This window comes from Sturnira hondurensis, unplaced genomic scaffold, assembly GCF_014824575.4.
Source record: "Sturnira hondurensis isolate 20B ecotype Veracruz unplaced genomic scaffold, ASM1482457v3 Scaffold0008948, whole genome shotgun sequence".
NCBI lineage: Eukaryota > Metazoa > Chordata > Mammalia > Chiroptera > Phyllostomidae > Sturnira > Sturnira hondurensis.
Window position 1 is genome coordinate 4,476,244 of NW_028081579.1, and position 17,393 is coordinate 4,493,636.

General features: G+C 34.5%; 1 protein-coding gene across 13 annotated transcripts in view; it reads left to right on the forward strand.

The window, feature by feature from the left end:
- The window catches only part of RALGAPA1 (Ral GTPase activating protein catalytic subunit alpha 1), a 265,494-nt gene that overhangs the window by 142,435 nt on the left and 105,666 nt on the right, over positions 1–17,393 (forward strand). For all 13 annotated transcript variants that reach the window (XM_037056449.1, XM_037056448.1, XM_037056442.1 and 10 more), the window contains 3 exons: positions 4,051–4,119; positions 10,692–10,826; positions 11,233–11,416. In XM_037056449.1, coding sequence (XP_036912344.1) covers positions 4,051–4,119; positions 10,692–10,826; positions 11,233–11,416 — 388 coding nt within the window. The remainder of the gene's footprint in view (positions 1–4,050; positions 4,120–10,691; positions 10,827–11,232; positions 11,417–17,393) is intronic.

Sequence of the window (17,393 nt, forward strand, 5' to 3'; positions counted from 1 at the left end):
TGGGATACAGGTTTCAAGTGTACGACTCAATAAACTATGGTCTGCACGCTGCATCATTCACCCATCAGCCCAAGCAAAGTCTCTTTCCATCTTCCTGTTGGTGTGTTTAATCCCTTCACCTTGTTTCATCCAGACTGCCAAACCTTGCCCCTCCTGACAGCTGTCAGTCTGCTCCACGTACCCATGCCTGTGTTTCTGTTTTGTTTGTCAGTTCATTTTGTTCATTAGATTCTGCATATATGTGAGATCATATGTTATTTGGCTTTCTCTGAGTAGGTTATTTCTCTGATTTAGCATAATAATCTCCAGGTCACATACTGTCATAGCAGATAAGATTGCCTTTTTTTTTACAGCCAAGTAGTATTCCATTGTGTAAATGTACCACAGCTTATCAAAAAAATCCATACCTGAGGATATGTTATTGATTGATTGATTGAGAGAGAGAGGGAGTGTGCATGCGCATGAAACATCGATGTGAGAGAGAAACATCAATAAGTTGCCTCCCATATGCCCTCTTATGGATCTAACCTGCAATCTTTTGATGTATGGGATGATGCTCCAATCAACTGAGCCACCCATCCAGGGCAACCACTGCTTTTGTATCCACTCATTTACTGATGGACACTTGGGCTGATTCCAGGTTTTGGCTATTGTAAATAATACGGCTGTGAGCATGGTGCATATGTTCTTTCAAATTAGTGTTCTGAGTTTCTAAGGATATATTCCAATAGGTGGGATCACTGGGTCAAAAGGCAATTCCATTTTTAATTTTTTGAGAAAACTCCATACTGTTTTTCACAGTGGCTGCACCAGTCTGCATTCCCACCAACAGCGCACAAGAGTTCCCCTTTCTCCACATACTCACCAGCACTTGTTGTTTCTTGATTTATTGATGATAGCCAGCTGACTGGTGTGAGGTGACATCTCATTGTGGTTTTAATTTGCATCTTTCTGATGATTAGTGACATTGAACATTTTTTTCATATGTATATTGGTCATCTCTATGGCCTCTTTGGAGAAGTGTCTATTCAAGTCATTTGCCTATTTCTTAACTGGGTTATCTTCCTGGTGTTGAATTCTGTAAGTTCTTCATATATTTTGGAAATTAACCTGTGCTTTTGGTGTCTTACCCAGGAAATCAATGGCAAGACCAATATCAAGAATCATTTCCCTATGTTTTCTTCTAGGAATATTATGGTTTCAGTCCTTACACTTAAATCTTTGACTTATTTAGAGTAATTTTTGTGAGTGGTGTAAGATAGGAGTGCACTTTTATTCTTCTGTATGTGGCTGTCTAGTTTTCACAGCACCATTTATTAAAGAGACTATGCTTTCACCATGTGTGTTCTTGGTGCCCTTGTCAAAGATGAGTTGACCAGGTAAGCATGGGTTTATGTGTAGGCTCTCTATTCTGATCCACTCAGTTTGATGCCTATACATTGCCTATACGTCATATTTTTATTACTCTAGCTTTATAATGTAACTTCAAATCAGGAAGTGTGATGCTTCCAACTTTGTTCTTCTGTCTCAAGATAGTATTGGCTCTTTGTGGCATTTTTAGTTCACACAAATTTTAAAATAGTTTTTTCTGTTTCTGAGGAAAATGCCATTGAAATTTGTTTGGGTTTTATTGAATTTGTAGATCTCTGTGGGTAGTATGAACAATTAAACAACATTAACTCTTCTAATCTATAACATGTAATAATACCTTTCCTGTTACAGTAGCCCTCCTTTATCCATAGTTTTGCTCTCTGCAGTTTTAATTATGGTCAACTGCAGTACAAAAATAATAAATGGAAATTTTCAGAAATAAACAATTTATAGTAAGTTTTAAATTGAATGATGTTCTGGGTAGTATTGCAAAACGTCACACTGTCCTTCTCCATCCCATCTGGGATGCGAATCGTCCCTTTGCCCAGCTTATCCACACTGTGCATACTACCTGCCCACTGATAGCCACCTCAGCTATCGGATCGTCTGTCATGGTGTCCCAGTGGTTGTGTTCAGTAAACCTTATTTTACTTAATAAAGGCCTCAAAGTGTGAGAGTAGTAAGATGCTGGCAATTCAGATATACCGGAGGGAAGCTGTAAAGTGCTTTCTTTAAATGAAAAGGTGAAAGTTGCTAACATTGCTAATATCCACAGTAATAATGAATTTTCTATCCATGAAATTGTGAAGAAGGAAAAAGAATATGTGCTAGTTTGCTGAGAGACCACAATCACATAACCGTTATTACAGTATATTGTTACAGTATATTGTTCTATTTTATTATTTTTAATTGAATTTATTTTTCTCTCTCTTTTTTCTTCTTTGCTCAATCCCTCTACCTCCTTAACCCAGCACCCAACCACCCCCAACACCTAACAGCTGTCAGCCTGCTCTCTATCTATGAGCCTGCCTCTGTTTTGCTGGTTAGTTTATTTTGCTCACTGGATTCCACATATGAGTGAAATCATATGGCATTTGTCTTTCTTTGACTGACGTAGCGTAAGCTCTGCAGCTATCCGTCCATGCTGTCACAAAGGTTAAGATTTCCTTCCTTTTTATGGCCTAGCAGTATTCCATTGTCTGTGTGTAGCACAGCTGTTTTATTCACTCATCTACTGGTGGGTGACTGTTGTTAATCTCTTACTATGCCTAATTTATAAATTAAACTTTATCAGAGGTATGTATATATAGGAAAAAACAGTACATATAGGTTTTGGTACACTCTGAGGTTTTAAGTATCCACTGGAGATCTTGAAATATAACCCCTGTAGATAAGGGGGTACTGTATTTGTGTCCTCTTACATTTCATTCCTTGGTGTTTTATAGTTTTCGATATAAGGTCTTTCACCTCCTTGATTAAATTTATTCCTAAGTATTGATTTCAGTGCTATTGTAATATGGTGATATCTTTCATAATTTCTCTTTCTGATAGTTTGTTACTTGTATATAGAAATGCAACTGATTTTCATGTACTGATTTTATATCCTGCAACTTTGCTGAATTCATTTGTAGTTGTAACAGGTTTTTGCTGCAGTGTTTAGGGTTTCCTATATATAAGATCATGTCATCAGTAAACAGAAATCATTTTATTTCTTCCTTTCAGATTTTGGTGCAATTTATTTATTTATTTGCCCAGTTGCTACTGTAGGACTTTTAGTACTTTGTTGAATAGAAATGGCAATTGTGGACATCATTGTCTTATTTCTGACCTTAAAGGAAAGGCTTTTTAACTTTTCACCGTTGAATATGATATTAACTGTGGGCTTATCATTTATGACCTTTATGTTGAGGTACATGCCTTCTATACTTCATATGATGAGCAGGGTAGATCTTGAGTGACAGAATTGCAGATGATTTTTAGAAATCTTTGTGCTTATCTATATATGTATATATGTTTATATTAGTTTTTTATTAGAACATATATTATCTGTGTGTTTACACTTGATTCATGAGTTGAGTTTGTGCAAAATGCATTTATAGTTGACAGCACATAATGTTGGTTCTATGATCTCACTTGTAAGAGGAACCGAATGAACAAAATAAACTAATGAGCAAAATAGAACCAGAGACAGAATCGGGGAACAGACTGATAGCTGTAGGACAGAAGGATGGAGACGGGGACTGTTTGAGAGATGAAGGAATTTATATGAAGGACCCACAGACATGGACAGCAGGGTGGGGTCTGACTGGGCGGGGGGGGGTGGGCTGGGCAGAACGGGGCGAAGGGGGAATAATCGGAACAACTGTAAAACATAAGAATAAAATAAATAAAAAGGTGTTAATAAAACAACTTGGGGGAAAATACGTTGGTTCTATATTTGAGGATTGTAAATGATTGATAAGAGGTACGTGAAAAGTTTACATAGTAGAAATTACTTGAAATAACATTGTTAATGTTTCAGGATAAACTTGCAGCAATATATTCTATATCATTTTAGCATTAACATTTAAGTTTTAGAGTGTACCATTAGTTTATAAGCATATTTTGTGCTTTTTCTCCCCTCTTTTTACTTTTTTATGTCCTGTTTATTTGTTTGTTTGGTTTGTTTTTGGACTGTAGATCCTGATAGCCACGATTACTCACCTTTTGCCAAGTACAGAAGCTTCATCTTACGAAATGGACAAGAGGGTAATTTAAATTTTGTTTGCTATCTAACGTGGTTATGTAGTAAAATATTTATATTTTAATGACTATTAATTCATCTTGTATTTAAAATTGACTGTAATGTGACAAATTTGTTATTTAAGTGTAACAAATTATACTTCCATCCCGATTTTGAGTTAATCATGGTCATCTGATAAAGTCTTTGAATCTCAGGGTTATGAGGTACATTGGAGGACATTCTATCCGTGTATAATTATTTTGAAATCAAAATCTGGGAGCTAGGTGTGTACAATGTCATTGAGTTGTCATTATTTTAGGCTCTCTCAGCAAGTAGAGCTAGACAGCAGATTATATGTATATACACATAAACTATATTGACCATATTATATTTTATGTGTATATAACTAATATATATACATAACACATAGTTAATATGTATTTTATGTGTATATATAAAATATATTTTTATGTACCTTATATGTTTTAAAACACCATGAGTTTATCCTGACACAGTCAATCTTATTTCAATACCACAAAATTCAAACTGTTACTACCCCATTTCATGTTTGTAACTCCCTGCTCCAGCAGAGAAAAACTGTTCTCTTTACCCACAATATATTTATTTGTGTAGTTCTAGAAAAATTAAAGCAGTTTTAGAATTAACCTACACCTTTGTAAAATTTACCCTGAATGTAGTGTATAATTCAAAAGCTGTGTTTAAAAGTTCTTTGGGTCACTTCCCCCTCCCTTTTCCTCACCTCAGTGTGGTTATATAATTCACTGGAAATATGGTTCAGGTCATTTTTTTCTTCTGTTTTTATTTTAGGATTTCATCCCTCATCCATGTTGTATTTATTTTTTTAGTTTGTGGTATATTCATCCTTTATTTTTTCATAAATGAGCAGATACATCTGTATTTCTTTTTTCTTCTTGTTATACAATATTCTTTTCACGTTACAGTATATCCTGGGAATTCATGATCAATTCATAAAGATCTTCCATGTTTTGTTTTGTTTTTTACAGCTGTGTAGAGTTAGTACTTTATTGTATGAATGTAACATAGTTTATCCAACTCACTCTCCTGATGTAAACATGTAGATTGTTTTCAGAATGTTGCAGCTGCAGACAATTTTGCAGTGATGAGCTTTGTGCCTCTATATCTATTTTTACATTATTGGATTGGGTCTTCGGGTTATATTACTAGAAATGGAATTTGTGGGTCAAAAGGTAACCAGATATGTAATTTAGTTAAATATTGTCATTTCTACAAGCAAACTGAGTGTCTGTTTCTTCAGAGCCTAAATTCAGTATGTGTCATTTTTTAAAAGTTGTTGCCAATTTGATAGGGAAATAGCGATATCCAGTGTAATTGTTATTTACCTTTCTTTTTTTATTTACTCATAAATTGTTTTTTGATTTTATTTTAATCATTCATGTACAGTTTTCTGTCTTATTAATTAGGTTAATTATCAGAATATCTTCTGATACTTAATGTAGATTAATCTTTTATATATTTTACTTTTGTGAATTGCTTATTCATACCATTTTACATTTTCTGACAGGTTTTTCCCTGGAATTTTTACATATTAGGGATATTAGCCCTTAACTATGATGTATTATATGTTGCAAATATTTTCTCTTCTTTTTCCACCTATCTTCTGATTTTGTTTATGGTGGGTTTTTTGTTGTTGTTTCATGTGTGACATTATGGAAAATATTTTTTATGCAGTCAGTGTATTAATCTTTCTTTCATTGTGCCTCGATTTTGAGTCATAGGTAGGAAACCTTTCACTGAACGCTGGATAAAGAAAAATTCACCCGTTTTTTTCTTCTATTATTTATATAGTTTCAATATTTGCATCTTTATCTTTTGTTCACTTGGCGTTTATCTGTTTAGTTCTGATATAGGGACCTGATTTTTGTTGTTTTTCCCAATGAATCACCAGATTTCTTGGTTTTATGTAATAAAAAGTTCATCTTTGCCCTTTAGTGAATATGACTTAGTAATTAGTTTCATAACTACTTGCATCTGTTTTTTGAGTTTCTATACCAGCAGTTTTCAAACTCTTTTGGTGACAAGACCCTTCAGTACTATAAAACATTATCGAGGACCTCTGTGAACTCTTGTTCATGTGGATTATGCTTTGTCCACTTGAGCTGTCTTATACTGAAAGTGGTATGTTAGGAGTCTCCCATTGTTAGTGTTTTTATATTTTCTTGCACTTGTTGCAGCTTTTGCATTATAAAGGTAGTCACTATGTTATTTGATACATAGATATTCATAAATCTTTTATTATCATTTTGAATTAATGCCTTTTGGTTTCAGTTCTAATTTGTCTGGTATGCCTTTGCCTTTCTGAACTGTATTTCTTGAATACAACATATACTTGGGTCTTACTATGTGAGCCAAACTAAAATTCTTTTTCTTTCATTAGGCAAGTTAAACCCATTCTGATGATACTTACATGTTTGGTCTCACATCTGTGACTTTATTATTATTATTATGCATAATATATTTTCTGTGCTTTTTTTTCTACATGATGTATTTCCCTTGTTATTTTTTTTTCTTTAAGTAAGCTCCCTTTGGTATTCAGAAAATCGTATACTTTCTTCTTGTGGTTACCTTTATATGTATACCTATTTTAATGACTCTATTTTCTTGCTTTGTTACCGTCTGGTTTATGAGTATTTAATGGTATTCTTTATCTCCTGTCTGTATGTTAATAAATGAGCTTAATGTACTTCTCTTTCTCTTCACCTTCATTTTAGTTACTTTATTTCTTCACATAACACACAGAATATGTCATATAACATGATTTTCCATACTCATTTCAGTATCTCATTATCAGGTATGCACCATTATTCTTTTTGCTGAAGTTCCTCAGTCAGCTTCTTGGTTGGATGAAGTTCATCTTTATTGAAGATGAACTTCATCTTTATGAAGTTCAAGATGGACTCACCAATACGGAAATCCCCAAACTCTTGCATATTTAAAACTTTTTCTGTGACACCAATACTTGAAAAACAGCTTGGTTAGATGGGGGTCCTCAGTTCACACTTATTTCCGTGAGGTCTTGTTTTTGTTGTAATGTTGTCTTGCTCTGTGTGTTGTTTTTGAGAAGTCTGATGCCAGTTTTATTCTCTAGCCTTTGTAAATTATTTTATCTTTTTTCTTGGAGGCCTTACAGATTGTGTGTGTGTGTGTGTTTTGAAGTCTTTTGACGTTTTAACAGGGTGTATGTTAAGAGTTTATTATTGGAGGTCACTTTACCCTGACATCTTGGTGGGCCTTTTCAGTATGGAGATTTCAGGGACTTCTTATATGTGGACTGGACGTTCTTTTTCTTTCTTCCATTTCGTTCATTTTTCTTTCTGACACTTTTTACTTTTTTCCTTGTCTCATTTTTATTCTCTCAATTGTTTTCCACTGTTCTTCAGTGCCTCTTACAGAGTTTTGTTTTTGAATTTTCAGATTCATTCTTCCTTAGGCATTTTATAATTCAGCCTTCATTTCTAATATGATTTTATTTTTTTCTTTTACTTCTTTTCCTGACTCGAGTCAATTCTTTCCTTCTTGGTTTGTTTCTTTTTAGTTTCTAAATTTCTGATTAAAGATGGGATTTTCTTTTCCTCCCATATCTTAATGCCTATTTAAAAATATTTCGATTAGAAACTTGTGTTACAGTTTTCTTTTGCCTTGTAACTGGATTATTGGGAGAAGGGTTCATCAGCCGAACTGCTTAGATTCTCATGTTTTCTTTTCGTAGTAGTTTTATACAGATGAGTACTCCCGCATATCTGTAGACAAGTTTGGTTGCTTCAGGTGGTTTACAAGATTTCTACTTCAAGAGCTCTCTTTCCTGTTAACTTTTTCAGCAGTCTCACACTTGTGTATATGTCATGTGCTTGTTGAGTCGGCTCTGACTCCTTGAACCCTATTAATAAGTGATGTCTGCCATGCCCTGTCCTCGTTAGCCCTGCTCAGCTCCTGTAGACTCATTCCTCTGACTTCTTTAATAAAGTCAGTCAATGTCATATTTGTCCTTGCTCTTTTCCTCCTACCTCCTCAAGATGTGCCCAATGTAGAACAGCTCCAGTTTGTCATTTTTGTCTCCAGTGATGTTTCAGGAAAATTTGATGTCAGACCCACTGGTTTATCTTTCTGGCAGTCCCAGGTATCTGTACAGCTCTCCTCCAACACCATATTTCAAATGAACCCGTTTTTTCCCCTATCTGCCTTCATTCTCCAGCTCTCACATCTGTACGAAGTAACAGGTGTAGGGAGATATAAAATGATCTTAGCTGTGGTCTCTGGTGACACACTTTTGCTCTTAGTGATCTCTAATTCTTCCATTGCTGCTCTTCCAAGTCTCAGATTTTTTTTTATTTTTTTGGCTGCAGTCTTTATTTGAATTGATGACTGAACCAAGGTAAGCAGAATCTTTAATGTTTTCATTATTTTAAAAGTTGTGTATTTCATTTATGGCTGTGATTTTTGTTATCTTAATATTAAAATGCTGTGTTACTTTAGTGCTTTCTTCTTCTACTTTAATCAGAAGTCGTTTCAAATCTTTGCTATTTTCTGCCAGTAAGATGGTGTTATCTGCATATCTTAAGTTATTGATTTTTTGTTACCAATTTTCACTTTTTCCTCTGAGCCTACCCCAGTTTTTTAATATAATATGTTCTGTATACAGATTAAACAGATAAAATGCATCTTCGTTGGACACCTTTGCCTATAGGAAGCCATTCTGTCTCTCCATGGTTTCCTGTACACACACAGGTTATGCATAGGAATAGTCAAATGCTGAGGCATGCCTGTTTTTCTCAGAGCAACCCATAGCTTGATGAACAGAATCAAAGGCTTACTGTAGTCTGTAAAACATAGACTAACCTTAGTACACTCCTTAGCATCTCCTTTCTCTATGTTTGGGATATATAGTGAGTATTTCCAGTCTGCAGGCCACTGTTTTGTTTTCTGTATTTGTTGACATATTCTTGATAGTCTCTGTGCTTTGGAATAATTCTATCAGTGTCCCATCTACCCTGGGTGATTTATTTCTCCCTAATACCTTCAGGGCAGTTTTTACTTTACTTTTAGAATTACAGATGCTTCCTCAGAGGAATCTTCTTCAAAGGTGTCTGTTATCCCTTTTCTGTAAAGATTTTCATTATACTATTTCCACCTTCTTTTTATTTTCTCCTGGTTGGCTAATATTCTTTTGTTGGTTATTCATCACTCCTAGTCTGGCTTTGAATTTTGCTTTTATTTCTTGATTCTTCTAGTAGAGATCTCTTCTTTTCCCCCTTTTTGTTGTTGTTGTCATCTTTTGTCTCCTACACTGACTGTTGTAATAGTTCTCCTTTTCTCTGCGTGACAGTCAATGAAAAATTTGACCCAGGACTCTAACCCTGCTCTTGTCACCTTTTACTTTTGCATCTCATCTACTTCTAACATTTTTTAGTGTTTCTTCTGTCATCCATCACCATTTTTATTTCCTTTTTAATTCTGACATTGTCTTTCCACGTTCTCCTCTAATAATATTTCTATTTACTGTCCACAGTTCTTGTGGTTCTCAGGTTGAACAGTGCAATTCTATTTCCTATGTTAAATGCATCAGGAATTGTAATTGGCACTATAGTTCTTGTAGTGCTCTTCCTCAGCTTTCCTCTGACACTTGATATTAACAGGTCATGGTCAGTACCAGAGTTCTCTCACTTAAAGTGGACTTTTTCTTTCTGGCTCCTTTTTAGGTTTGTACCTCGTTTCCTTTTCTCTTGCAGTTTTTCCTAAACTACCGCTGCTCCTCATGAAAGCTTGCAATGGGCAAATGGGAAAAAACTTACTGGGGATTTGTTGTATATTTTCTACTTACACATAATTTGAAGTTTGGATGTTGTGTTTTCTAGTCAAACGGAGGATGTGGGTTTTGTGATGTCTTACTGGTTCTTTTTGTTCTTTATTGTTCTTTTGAAGGATATGTTGGGAGGCTTAGACCAGCATTACTCCTTGAATTGGAGAATTAGTCTTTCAATCTAAGCATCAACAGATCTCTTACTGCTACTTGATTGACATTTTTATGGCACTAATTGTGATTTTTTTTTTCCTAACTGAATAAAATGGACCACATAGGTACTATTATTTTACTCCACATTTTGGATAAAAGTGTTTTGGTTATTAACACATCCGTTAATTTAAAAGTATCCAGTGGAAAGATTTATTTTAAAAAATTAGTAACAGTTTTAGAAAGAGGTTAAGATACTCTAGTCTTTTTGGCAGGATACTCAGTGGGGTGTTGTTAAATTAGAAGAGTAGAGCTAATTGATCTCTGTTGCTTTTTAAGCTCAGAGTGTTTTTTTTTTCTTAAAAAAAAATAACATTCCTATTTCTATTAAGTTTTCATTATGAGAAACCCACGACAGTGTTCATGTAAAACACCCTAAAAGTTGGGTCTTATAAATATGAATGTTGGAATTTAGGATTCATAGTTCCTGAAATAAATTTGGAAAACAAAAAATAAGTTGTTGAATTTCTGATAAATATTTAGCTCTTTATGAGCTTAGAATAATAATGATCTTTTTTGTTGTTGTTTCAGTTGGTCGTGTCTTTACTTCTGTGCCTTCTGGACTGGATCATGGCCTTACCTCTGAAGACGCTGCTCCAGCCAGTCCAGGCTGCTGGAACAGAAAATGGTAAAGTGGAAAAGTCTGTCCTCAGTTGCATTTACAAGGTAAGCTTCTTTTCCTGTATTACTTATTTGGTAACCAAGGTTTTATTATACCTAAAGAAATAACATTTCTTAGTATTTTCATTTAGAGCTAGGTATTTTATAAGAGGATAGATTTATCTTACAGTACCTAAAGATAATTAAAAAGTGGTTCCTGTAATACACTGTCATTTTATTGCCACATTTTAAAGGAGTCAAATCTTTGTTGAATATATGAATATTAGTTAAGTTTTACTAATTCTTGATAAGAGATACTAAATTTGACCTTATTTGAAGACCTACATTTTAAACTACTTAAAATTTTTGTCAAGCTCTTGTATTACCAGTGAACTTTTTTCTGCTTTTGCTTTTATTTATTTATTTTTACTAAAAAGGGAAACTTTTATATGCTTTTCCCCTGTATTTTCAGGTATTGCATGGGTGTGTTTATGGAGCTCAGTGTTTTAGCAATCCAAGGTACTTTCCAATAAGCCTCTCAGATTTGGCGTCTGTAGACTATGATCCTTTCATGCATTTGGAAAGTCTGAAAGAGCCTGAACCTCTGCACTCTCCTGATTCAGAACGGTCTTCTAAACTCCAGCCAGTAACAGAAGGTAAGATGAGTTTTTGTCAGGACAGCATTGTTTGGGTTCTCTCAAGGCGTGTTTTGAGGGCTTGGGTAGAAATAATGGACAAGGATATATTTTACTTTGTAGTTGTTTACTTCATGATATATGTTACTGCACATTTCATTTTCAGTTTAATTACTTAACATACACAGTTGCTAAGATTATATGTGATGTTTCCTTTATACTTCTAGCTAGGTTATTCTGATAAATTCTTTTTGATATTTTACCTTCCATATCATAGGATTATATAATTGAGATTTAGCTTTGGAGCCTGACAGACATGGCATTGAGTTTTGACTCTCATTTAATAGCTGAGTGACTCTGCCTGTGTCCTTATTTGTAAAATGGGGATAGTAATATCTGTTTCTTCATAGACTCATTTTGAGTACTAAATAAGATAATATGTATAAGACCCTTTACACAGTTCTTGGTCTATAGTGAACTCAATAACATTTTTTAAAGCCATATTGCTTCTACAGTCAGTTTGTTGTCTGATATAAGGGAAAGATGTAAACAAATAACTTGTGAGTATAAAAATAAAGGTACATTCAAGATACAGAGGCCACTCAGAGTAACCAGCTTATTGAAGTATTGTGAGGAGGTGGTATACATGATAAAATTTGTATTAAGAGCACTTTAACAATAGTATTTTATAGGAATTGGTGAATTATGGCTCACACCTGTCACTTATTTCTCTATTAATAAAGTTTTTTTTAATTTTTATATTTAATTTTTATAGAGAGAGGAAGGTAAGAGAGAGAGAAACATTGATTTGTTTTTCCACTTATTTATGCATTCTGTGGTTGATTCTTGTGTGTGCCCTGATGGGGGGTTCCACCTGCAACCTTGGTGTGTCGGGATGATCTAACCATCTGAACTACCCAGCCAGGGCTTTGTAAATAAAATTTTATTAGGACATCTCCATGCTGTTCATTTATGTATCATTATGGCTGCTTTTGTGCAAAAAAAGTAGTGTTGAGTAGTTGCAACAGATTTTGTGGGCTATAAAGCCAAAATATTTACTGTCTGGCTCCTTACAAAGATGCTTGCTGACTTCTAGTACGTTGGATTAAAGTTAGGGTGTTTAACCCAAGAGCAGAGAGACTAATCATGAGGCTTCTGCAATAGTCCAAGCAAGAGTTGTTAAAGGCTTAAATTAATTAAATTTTCCCCAAAGTAGACCAAGAGTTAGAGAAAGTTCAGAGGTTTGGGAGAGGAAATGAGGAGGGCTGTCCTAGAAATGTTTTAGTTTGGGGTGCCTATTGGATATTTACATGAAGATATCTTAGTAAACAGGTTTTGTTGTATATGCATATCTAATTCTTAACAAAGAGGTCTCTGTTATGAATATGTATTACGTGTGTACGCACGTGTGTGTGTGTTTTGAGGAGAAAAAGTTGGAAAGGAAGGGCAAACAGAAGAGAGTAATTTTTAAGAAACGAAGAGAGGAGAAAGATTCTTAAAAGATTGGCTAACAGGCCCCAGCTGGTGGATTGAGCGCTGACCTGCAAGCCAAAGGATAAGCAGTTCAATTCCCAGTCAAAGGCACATGCCTGGGTTGCAGGCCAGGTCTCGTGTAGGGGGTGCTCGAGAGGCAACCACACATTGATGTTTCTCTCCCTATCTCCCTCTCTTTCACTTTCTCTAAAAATAAATTAAATAAAATCTTTTTTAAAAAATTGGCTTACAATATTAAATGATAGAGAGGTCAAATAAAAACACTGACAAGTACCATATTTTGCTGTGTACAATGTGCACCCATGTTTTTGTGCGCATTTATACATGGGATTATTATACCTACGGTATGTAATCATTATACCCATGTATAATGCACAACCTTATTTCTTCCTCAAAAACTTGGGCAAAAAAAAAAAAGTGTGCACTGTACACTGCAAAATAAATAGGAGGCAGAAGCTGATGGCTGTGGGCTGAGGGTCAAAAGAGTTAAGGAAGAAGAGGCATCTGTTGAAACTACTCTTTAAAGAAGCTTGATTATTAAAAAAGAACAGAAAACAGTAGGAAAGCTAAAGGATTGTTTGGGATTAAGGGGTTTTTAAGGATGAAGAGAGTTTAAATTAATCATAAGCTGGGAAGGAAGGTGGGAAGGGGATCATCATTAGTACAGCAAGTTCCTGAGAGGCGAGCTGGAGAGTATAGGTACTAATATTAGCCCTTCTTCTGAGACCAGAAAGAAGAAGGTAAATTTAAGGGGGACTAAGAGAAGTTACTGAGGGCCCAAAAGAAAATGAAAACTGCAAAGTTTTGTTTGCACCAATCAATCCTCAGTAAGGTAGCTATGGCAAAAATACGAACTATGGCTTTCAGAATATCAGTATGTGGTTTAACCATTGAATCTAGGCTTGACTGACCTGGTGCTAGGCATTGTCTAATAAGGAAGAAAAACAGAGTGATCCAGTGAGTCAGATAGTAGATGTGGTTGATAACTTAGAACAGTGATTCTCAGCCTTGGCTGCCCATTGGAATACTGATGTTCTGGTCCCTTCAATAGAGATTTTGATGTGTTGATCTGGGATTGCTGGGATTTTTAAAAGCTTTGCAGGTGATTAATATGAAGCCAAGGTTGAAGATCAGTATGGTAGGGCAGTGGAGTGAAACCCCTGCAAATAAATTGCATGAGGAAGCCCAATTTGTAAAACTTTTTAGACAGTAGAGCTGAAGCAGCATAGAGGCTGGTATCCTACCGACTTCTCTTCTGTCCATCCCCAAGAGCTCTACAAAAGAAGATTGGGAAATCACTGGACTAGGAGGTTGTGGTCAAAGTATAAGCTGTTAAGGAAGAGTTTGAATTTTAAAGGCAAAATAGTTATAAATGATTAAAACATCTAGGATATGATCACAATAATGGATTGATGACGGAGTGCAAGTGGAGATACGAGGTTACACATCAAGGAAGTAGGGTTAGGGTTTGGGGTTGACCACAAGTTGCTACTAGTTTATCTAGAACACGGATATACAAGTGAAATATCTCAGATGCTGGATGGTACATTATAGCAAAATAATTTAGACAATAATTGGTATCACAATTTATTATTTCTTTAGATTTGGAATAGTAAAATAGTGTTTGTATAAAAACAAAGATACATGAAAACATTAATTGCTTTCTTCTTTTAAAAACTTTTTATTTCTCAATTTAAACTGACATTCAGTATTATTTTTTGTTGCTTTCAGATGTACAGCATAGTAGTTAGATGATCATAATATACAAAGTGACCCCCCCAATATTTCAAGTACCTGCCTGGCACCATACTTAGTTATTACAATATTATTGACTATATTCCTTTATATCCCTGTGGCTCTAACTGCCAATTTGGACTTCTTAATCCCTTCACCCTTTTCACCCAGCTCCCCAACCTCCCTCTACTCTGGCAATCCTAAGTTTCTTTTCTGTATCTATGAGTCTTTTTATATTTTATTTGTTTATTTTGTTCTTTGGATTCCACATATAAGGGATATCATGATATTTGTGTTTGTCTAACTTATTCACTTCACATAATACTTTCTAGTTTCATCCATGATGTCAGAAATGGTAAGATGTCATTCTCCATTCTTTTTTATGGCCCAGTAATATTCCTGTGTGTGTGTGTGTGTGTGTGTACACAGCACAGCCTTTTTTTATCTACTCATCTATAGATGGGTACACTTTTTACATTTTCAGAAGGTGTAAAATGATAAAAGTTTGATTTTGAGCAGTATAGTGTATTTCTTAAACAGTGAAATAAGTTGTTTACTTATGTTAAGGGGAATTTTAAGGTATTTCATACCAAATTTACTGTGCTATTAACAGTCACTTTAAAGGACACAAAGGTAAAGATTTAAATAGATGAGCTTTACACCCATATCGAATACTCTGTGGACTACTATTCTATAAATGTATTCAGTTATTCCCTTTGGACTTTCTTAATTAAAGGTATTAAGGACCAAATAAATGCAGAACCTTTTAGGAACAGCTGTGAACTAACAGCAGGTGATTCTGTGGTCTGTAGTGACTACACGCTGTGGGGGTTTTTTAATGTAGTGAAAATGACTAATCATTGTGCCCTTGTCTAAGGCATGCTTCATCATCTTCAAGTACTTTTTTGGCCAAAGATTTCTAAACATAGAGTGTCCCTAATAAGCTCAGTATTGGGTTGAACAAGTCTGATTTGAGAACTATTGGCAAGAGTAGCTGTAATTATTAAATTTACTGAAGAATAAAGCAAGGTAGTGAAGTTGGCTTTTTGTCAAATGGCAGTAGTCTTATTAGCAAAAAGTCATCATTCGCAGGGTCAGAGTGAAAGGAGGCTCCAAAGAATTCATTCTGTCCTAATTATAGTTTCTCCTATATATATTATGCAAAGCTAATATTTAAAGCATTTGCCAAAATTAACTTCCTCTGCATGTTCTATTACAGTGCTGTGAATTACAGCAGCTTTTTATGTCTTGTTGCTTTTGTATGGCATAATAATCTATAATTATGGGTTTGCTGCAAATGCTGTAGGGTTTGTTTAATCTGACGATCTGAAAAGACAACCCTGAATAGGCTTTTTTAAAATGAATGCTAGTTACACAAAGCCTTAGACACTTCGATATCTTCATTTTGCATATTCTCACAAGGCTAGTTATTTTAGAATTTCATTATTAATTTTTAAATTAGAGTATTTTACTTTTTTATGTCTAAGTAGATATGTAGAAAGGAGATAAATATGTCCTACAGTTTATAACTAAAAAATAAATCTAAATAAATCTAACCTCCCAATTAAAAGTTGAGAGATTTTTATCGTGTTATATTTTTATATATCCTAAATTTAGAGACAAAACTTAGGGGAAAAGGCTTTTACCTATAGCTAAAAATCTGAATTTATTTTTTAAGTGTTCTCATTGTTAATAATTATGACAGCTTTGTGAACAAGTTCATTTAAATTGCGTTCCCACTATTTCTTCCTTTGGGAAGAGCATCTGTAAGAGGACTGGGGTCTTGACTTAGGGGTTTATGTTGTACAAAGGAACTGGCTCATTCCTACAGTTCGTTATAAGCAAGTTCGAAAAAGGTACTCATAAAATCTGTGTTACTTATAATGCTCTCAAAAATTGAATGATTTATATTGTTTCTGTTATAGCTAACTTTGTATATGAGTTTTCAATTTATCTTGACAAAAAGTCTATGTCATTTCTAGAGAAAAATTGGTTTTAAGGAGTTTTGTGTGATTTTTTTTTTCATGATCACAAAGCTAACCAGAGACAGTCAGGAATTCTTCTCTTTTCTATGATCTATTTCTATTAAATTACACTCTTTTGCTTCTTCAGAAATGTTCTGCAAAAACGATTCACTACTTAAATAAAAGGAGTCGCCTTTTAAAGCATATCACTCAAAAGGAAGAAAAGGGAAAAGAAAATAATAGAAAAGTATTTTTCTGCATCAAAACATTTTTAATCTTCGTAATATTTTATTACCATTTAAGACAAGTTATAATCTTATTTAAATGAGTATTTTCAATGTATTATGGCCATTTATTTAGTAATTCATGCCAAGTAATATATTTTTAACATTACTGTGTATAGAAAAATATTTTATTTTATTGATTATGCTTGTCCCATTTTCTTCTCCCGTGTATTTACCTCCGCCCTTCATCCCCCTTCCACCAATGTTTCCCCCACCCTTAATTCATGTCCATGGGTCATACATATAAGTTCTTTGGCTTCTCCATTTCCTATACTATTCTTAGCCTTTCTCTGTCTATATTGTACATACAAATTACTTTTCTTATTCCCTGTACCTTTTCCCCATTCTCCCCTTCCCCCTTCCTGCCGATAACCCGCCATGGGATCTCCATTTATGAGATTCTGTTCCTGTTCTAGTTGTTTGCTTAGTTTGTTTTTGCTTTTCTTCCTTTTAGGTTCGGTTGTTGATAGTTGTGAGCCTGTTGTCATTGTACTGTTCATAGTTTAAATCTTCTTTTTCTTA